The sequence below is a fragment of the Equus asinus genome, chromosome 8 (assembly GCF_041296235.1).
Source record: "Equus asinus isolate D_3611 breed Donkey chromosome 8, EquAss-T2T_v2, whole genome shotgun sequence".
NCBI lineage: Eukaryota > Metazoa > Chordata > Mammalia > Perissodactyla > Equidae > Equus > Equus asinus.
Genome location: NC_091797.1, coordinates 95,067,414 through 95,075,139, shown reverse-complemented (window position 1 = coordinate 95,075,139; position 7,726 = coordinate 95,067,414). Strand labels below are relative to the sequence as shown.

Below are 7,726 nucleotides of genomic sequence, written 5' to 3'. Positions count from 1 at the left end.
TTGGCATCAGGCAGACATGAGATCTGAATCACACAGAGAGGAACATAAACTTGGGGGAGGCACTTATTTGCTGATAAAGGTACTTCCCAGTGAGGGCACAGCTGTGAACATCCTGCTTCCAGCACTGTAGGGTGGGTGTGTGAGCTCTGAAGAGGGAAGCTAGGCAGACGGGACAGTGTCCATTAACCTAGTTTTCTTGCTTCAGAGGCCCAGGCTGTAATGGGACTCAGAGGCTTCAGAGAAAGAGCTGGCCTTGGCAGTTCTGGTCACTAACCCAGGAAAGTTCGACTAATATGTAGTCCAGTCATTCCCACTTGGAAATTCAGGCACAATGACTAATGGCCATATATCTTCCTCGCTCTGCCTGTCCACCTAGGCTGTCTGTCCACAATTCACATACTTGTCCAGGAAACAACCTTGTCCTACCAGCCTTAAATCCAGTCCTGATCCATCCTCCAAAGAGCCTGTCTGGAGGGCTGGGAGGAGAGGGCAGCCTGGGCATCTCGTATCTTGGACCTGGGCAGGACCTGCTCATGGCTTTGTCTGAAGTCCTCCTGAGGCTGGAGGAGAGTGTGACACAGATGAGAAAGAGGTTTGTGTCTCACTTCCCCATCAGCCTGTATCACTGTGAGTTTCAGAACTAAGAGCATCTACTGCCAGACAGTAATAGTCAGCCTCGTCCTCAGCCTGGGCCCCGCTGATGGTCAGTGTGGACGTGTCTCCTGAGCTGGAGCCAGAGAATCGTTCAGGGATCCCTGAGGGGCGCTCATTATTAACATTGATGAGCAGTACGGGGGCCTGGCCTGGCTTCTGCTGGTACCAGCTAGGAGAAAAAAATTCAAAGTTGCTTCCCTGGCAGGTGAGGGTGGCTCTCTGTCCCAAGGCCACGGACACCTCAGATGGCTGAGTCAGCTCAGAAGAGGCCACAGGACCTGCAAGAGAGGAGAGCAGAGGTGAAGGTAAGGATGAGGGTCTCATTCCCAGAGGGCCCACACCCTGAAGCCTCCCCTCTGCAGAGCTGAAGATCAGGGCCAGGCTGTTCCATAGTCTCTTTAGGGGCTGAGCCCTGGGATGCATCACCTGTGCAGAGAGAGAGGAAGGCTAACAAGAGAGGGGTCCAGGCCATGGTGGAGATTCCCCAGACTTCTGCCTCTGAGCCTACAGCTGGGGATGTGCCTCAGGGCCTCTCTTATTCTCTAGAAGAAATGCAAATCTGCTTCCTCTTTTTTGTGGCCTTCCTGAGTTTCTCTGTCCTGATCAGAAAATGACTCACCCTAAAGAGGTTGTGAAAGTGGGTCCTATTCCCAAGGCATGTCCCTGAGCCCACAGAACTCTCTCTTGTGTTGAGTGAGAAAGTAGAGATGCCTACCCCCAGCACATGCTCTTACACCTCAGTCTGTGCCCTGGGCTTCCCCTCTGGGCTTGGGGACAAGCCCTCAGTCCTGCTCTAGTGATGGGTCATCCATGTTTGTGGACTGGGCAGTGGTGAAGTGGGAGCTTGTAGGGACACTGGTCATGCTGTTGTATGAGACGTGAAACATCATGACCAGGTACAGAGAAGTTGCTTATGTGCCTCTCAGGCAAGTCTTTTTTATGGTTTGGGGAAAAAAATGGGAGAAACCTTTGGTATCTAAGGCTTGTAAGAATTCTTTGATGACACCAGAACCATGAATGGTAAAAGGATGATCAATATGTTGTACCTCATTAAATGTAATATCTTTTGCTTTGTAAGACTTTCTAAAGGATGAAAAAAACAAGTAACAGAGAAAACATATTTGAAAACCCAATGTGCAATGAAGGACTATGGTATAGAGACCATTAAGCACCCTCAAAAGTAAACTGTAAAAATAAAATCCATTCTTAACATAGGCAATTAACAAGCACAAACATTCCACGGAGGAGGACACAGAAATCGCAAAGAGCACAAGAAAGGTCGTTCCTCATTAACCATGAGGGAAATGCACATGAAAACCACAAGCACATCTCCCTACGTACTTATCAGATTGGCTGCAATAAAATTAGTGACAGACCTAATTGTTGGCGAGGATGTGGGGATACTGTATCACTCATGTCCCATGAGGGGAATATGAAATGCTGCAGCAACCCTGGAAAAGGGTATGAGAGATTCTTTAAAAAAGTGAACTTATGGTTACCATGGAACCCAGCAAATGACTCTTGGGCATTTATTTCAAAATAAAAATATGTTCATAGAGAAACTATGCACAAATGTTCATACACCCTTATGTATACTACCTCAAGGTAAGAACAATCCAGGTGTCCTTCATTGGGTGGATTGGTAAACAGACTTTGGTATACTGGGGTCATGGAATAGTACTCAGTGATGAAAAGGAATGAAATCTTAATGCACACAAGGATGTTGATGAATGTACAGTGGCTTATGCAGAGTGAAAAATGCCAATCCCAAAGGCTATGCACAATGGAAATCTATTTTTTATTTCTATTAATCATTCCTGAAAAGACAAAATTTTAGAAATGGAGAATCAGTTAGTGGATGGCAAATGTTAGGGGCAGTGCAGGGCACGTAGGAGGGAGGAAGTGGATGTTGTTATAAAAGGACAACACGAGGGCTCCCTGTGGAGATGGAACCGTTTTGTCTCTTAACTGTGGTGTGGACATATGAACATACACAGGGGATAAAATCACATCAATCTACCTAGACACACACACACACACACACACACACACCACTGAGTAAAAGTCACCGGGGGAATCTGAATTTGAAAATGGACAAGCATTTGTTCAAAATCTTCACTAAACAAAACACACAGATGACAATAAGCACCTGAAAGATGCTCAAGGTTTCCAGTCACTAAAGAAATGAAAACTGTAAACATGATGGGATATCACTACAGATATATTAAAAAGGTTTAAACAAAACCTGAGAAGCTACTGTTAATGAGAATGCGGAACAACTGGAAGTCTCGTAAATGCTTGGTTATAATGAAAATGCAAAGCCAGCATCGACGTTGGAAAACAATTTGTTCGTTTCTGAGAAAGTTCGACATACATCTACCATATGAGCCAGAAATTCCATTCCTAAGTATTTATTCAAGTGACATGAAAACTCATGTCCACAAAAAAAAACAAAACAAGGTCCTAAAGCTTTTATTTGAAATTACCAGAGTGGAACATGAAAATATGCCAAGTGTCACTTCACTGGGAAATTGAAACACAAACTGTAGTTCATCTGTGCAAGGGAATTCTACTCACAGTGAAAACGGAATGAACTATTAACATGCAAGAATGTAGAAGCATCCCAAATGGATTATGCCTAGTGAAAGAAGCCTGAATGAAACCACTACCAGAATGAAACATAATATTTATATGAAGTTCTTGCAAAGATCGAACTATGGTGACAGACATCAGATCTGGAGTTGTGAGTTGGACATGGCAGGAGAGTGTGACTGCCAAGAGGTCTGGGAATCTGTGGGTAATGATTGAACTGTTACACATCATGGTTGTGGAAGTGCTTACACCTCTGTATGCATTTGTCAAAACTCACACAACTGTTCACTAAAAGTGCTGGATCTTGGAAGATGTAAATTATGTAATTTTGTAAATTATGTCATTATGTAAATTATGTAATTATGACATAATAAAAGAAAAAAGTTGTTGTAGGTGAAGGTTTCCAAGAGCCAACTCTCACATAGACTAGTTTGCAAGAGGTCTAGATGAAACAGAGAACACACCCTGAGGACAGGAAGGAAGCAGATTTGGGCAGATATGGATGTTGAGGTCTGACACAACAGGGCCCACAGTACAAATAATGGGGCTCTGGTGCTGGGGGTGCCCTTCGGATCCCGCTGAATGGCCGGCAGCCCTGCCTCCATCCCACCACACTCACAGGTCACTAGATGTAGCCTGTTACCAAGAACAGGAATGTCCCCACTGTGCCAGGTCTCTTCAGCAGAAGCAAGTCCTGGAGCTGCAGTTGCTGACACCCCAGCCTCTGGGGAATGAGGTCTCCATCCTGCAGGGGAGGGGTCAGAATTCTGGTCCTCACACAGGAGACCCAGGACAGTGACAGGCTAAGTGTCATTAGTTTTGATGTTTAGATTATCAAGGATAAAAGACAGACACATAGACAAAATGGACAGTAAATGAAAATCAGGAAAGAGTGCATATAAAAGAACCACATAGGATAAAGACTTACTGGAAGAGAACCAGAGAACTATAGAAACTAGAGAACTAGAGAAATTCAGAGAGAGAGACAGAGTCAGAGGCAGAGAGTGGGAGATGCAGGAGGAGCCAGAGGGGAAGGGCCCCTCCTCCAGCACACTCTCACTCCAGCCCACCTGCCTAGCTTGCCCTGTCACACTCAGAGCAACAGCAGCTTCAACACGCCTCCACGTGCAGGTCCTGTGACCTGTGTCAGCTGCTCTCTGGACCTATTTATCAACAGCTTCTCAAGCTTTCGAGATTCCCCTAATGTGACAATGACAATGCATTCTGTCCATTCTTGAGAATCTTCTAAGGCCATAGCAACAGTTATTTTTGACAAAAACTGTTACTCCAGGTCTCAGGATTACCTGGCATCTGTTTGGACAAATACATGGGTATAGCACAACCAAGGAAGGGCCTCTCATCCTTCACAATTTCATTGTCATTTTCACACGACAAGAGCTGACAGTGTCCTCGGAAGAGTTCAGCACCCTGTTGTAACCTTGACCATAAGTAATGGCCTCTCATGGCCATTGGTCCACCTCTGACAAGAATTTGTAGTGGCGGCTCCATCACTGCTTGGTCATCATGTCAGCACAGACTCACCTTTCCATTCGCTGCCACCACTTCTAGTAGTTTGTCCCTCTGTCGGTCCATCAGAGGCTACTGCTGACCTTCTTCAAAGTTGATAGCACTACAAGGCCCAGGTGGGCCTGGATGTGATTTGGTCCACACTGGGGTTTGTATTTATGTCCCCACAGTCCTCCAGACTCCCTCTCCTACAGTGTAACCAGTGGAGGAATCTCCCCACTGGAGGACCCCATGGGAGACCTTGTTGGGGACAAAGGCAGTGAAAATCCTTAGTAGAGATCAACTGTTTAGTGGAGTGTAGAGGATGGGAGATGGCCCTGTGACCCTGGTGACTCAGCCAACTAGAGGCTGACACATGTCACTGTAGGACTGAGCCCTGATGTCCATCTCTCCCTATTCCTTCTGCATTCTGTCCACTCCCTCCCACAGAGACCAGCAATCTCCTCTCCTCTGGCATCCTTTAGAGTCATCCAGGCCATAGGCAGCTCCAGGAATCTCCATGTCAGACCTCTGACTGGCTATCCCAGCCTGACCTTCTGGGGTCCAGCCCTAAAATCCCACCTGACCTTGCTCAGGCCAGTTCACAGGGACCAGTGTTACCTCGTCAATATGGCAGTTCCATGTTGACACAAAGATATGATGTGTGTGACAGATGTTTGTTTTTCAGACGCTAGAAAAGTTATGGTGGAAATCCACATATCCAGGACACCAGCCCCCTCCCAAATGCACTTGAGGTAGATCACCCACAGGACTGAGACTCAGGGAGTCATCATATTGTCCACCTTAGTGTCTCGTGTCCCTCATATCCTGCTGCTATCCCTGTGGACATGGTCCCCACTGTGTCCCTGGAAGAGTCCTGTGGGCAAAACATCTAGCCCTTCTTGGCACCCCAAGCTGACAATCTGCCACAGCTGGAAAAGCTCAAGTCACCTTCCATGTAGGTCCTGCCATAGACCTCCTAACATACAAGGTACTTCCCTACTGGTCCCCAGCTCAGCACCCACCATGGGGTTGATGTCTCTCTGTCCTGCCTCCCATGAGGGCAAAGTGCAACTGTCAGAGGCCTGAACCCTGACAGAAGTCCTGCTATACACCATGGTGCACCTGGAGTCAAGACGTGACAGCTGCAGATGACTTCCATGGTCACCCCTGGACCCCTGAGATCCATGTCTTTTCCCGAAGCAGAGTCTTATGCTGGGAGCACAGAGGTTGTGGGGGATGGGAATTGGTCACCCAACATATGTCTCTTAGGCATGAGGATTATTTGGGGCTGGTTACTTTTAATAAACTGCAGACAGGAAAGGAACTCTGAAAAGCAGAGTTTACTTTCCCTTTGTTAAGAAACATTTACATTGTAAAGGAAATCTCCAACTGTAAAGGTGTCTCCCTCTCTGTACCAGGAAGGAGGGAAGACCTTAACTCTAGAAACTCTTAATCAATGCCAAAGGCAAGGACTTAAATCTGCATCTTTTTATTGTACTTGTCTGGTAACCTCCTGTAACTGACTCCTTCCACCCCCAACATCCTCATTTGTCTTTAGCTGAAGATGATATTTAAGGTGCTGGCTTCAGCCATTTTGGCGAGTTGCTCTGCCTGCCTGAGCCTCTCCCACGTATACATGTTATGAAGCTTTGTTTAATTTTCTCCTGTTATTCTGTCTCATGGCAATTTAATTTGTTCTCCCGTCCAAAGAACCCACAGCAGGTAGAGGAAATGTCTTCCTCCCCAACAAGGCCAAGGGTTGTTTTTTGATGCAGTCATCTCAGTCTAGCCACTCAGAGTCATTTTCCTGCCTGGGCTGGTCTAGTCTCTCTCAGCATTGTTCCCACAGGCATCTGCTGGAGGAAACAGATGTACAGTTGACAATAACCTAAATTTTGACCTGCATCGGTCCCTTCTTAGTGTTTTCATGGAGAGGAGGTACATGATGATAGGGTTTGCAAGGAGAAGAATCAAATGTCTCAGGGTCCTGTAGAGGGACAAGGAGCAGCTCACCCTGAGTCCCCAGGGGAAGAAGGGACAGGGAGAAAGGAGGTTTCAGCTTCTCTTCTCTTTCGTCTAAGCCACTGTTTCTTACTCATTCTGTCCATCAATTGTATGACTCTCACCAGAGTGATACTCAACTTCGTCTTTAAACTGGATTTTGGAGATGGGTAAGTAGCAGTCAGCCCCAGAGCTGGAGCCTGAGAACCAATCAGGGATCTTGTCCCCCTCACTGTGGTTTTTATCACTGATAACCAGCATCACGTACCCAGGGGCCTTCGCTGGTCTCTGTAGATACAGCGAATGGAGTAGGTGCTGTGCTCACTGCACTGGGTGCAGGTGAGCTTGGCTGAGGCTCCCAGGGAGGTAGATGCAGATGGTGGCGGGGTCAGCACAGGAAGAGCACAGAGACCTGGAAACCAAGAATAACAGAATGATGCTCAATGCACCAAGAGTTGACAGATGTCCTTGGGGCCTGCGCTTGGAGGGAAATGTCAGAGAGGGAGACACCTAAGTGCCCTGGGATGCTCAGACTTGTGGAGAAAATGAGGGGCAGGTGGTAGAAGGGAACCAGTCCCTGGCGAAGGGGTCTTACAGGAGCTCTGCCCTGAGGCTGCCCAGGATGACTGGCTTCTCCCAGCTCTACATTTATCCTCTCTTCTTGCAGTTCAAGAGGGAGGAACATTGAATGCATATCTCTTCCCCATTCCCTCTGTCTGAGCTCTTGTCTGAGCCCTGAGCCTAAGGACTTCCTGCTGGTAATTTACTGAGGTCAGAAAAAGTGCCAGGTGTGGGTTTCATAGTGGGGAGTTGATTCTACACAATACAAGTGTCTGCAAAGGAAGCATCAGTTACGCCCTTTGCACTTGAGCACAGCCAGGGGAACTGGATGGAGTAGGTGCCACAAACAAAGACCCACAGTGCCCCCTGCTGCTGCCAGGATGATGTCTTCTTATATGCATTGATACTT

The 7,726-nt window shown here is 47.1% G+C and overlaps 1 gene segment (V, D, J or C); it reads right to left on the bottom strand.

Moving 5' to 3' along the window:
• Positions 1–612: 612 nt before the first annotated feature.
• LOC123287937 (immunoglobulin lambda variable 3-19-like) lies at positions 613–7,017 on the bottom strand. The segment is given in 2 exon segments: positions 613–932; positions 6,882–7,017. Coding segments are annotated over 2 exon segments (456 nt in total).
• Positions 7,018–7,726: the final 709 nt, after the last annotated feature.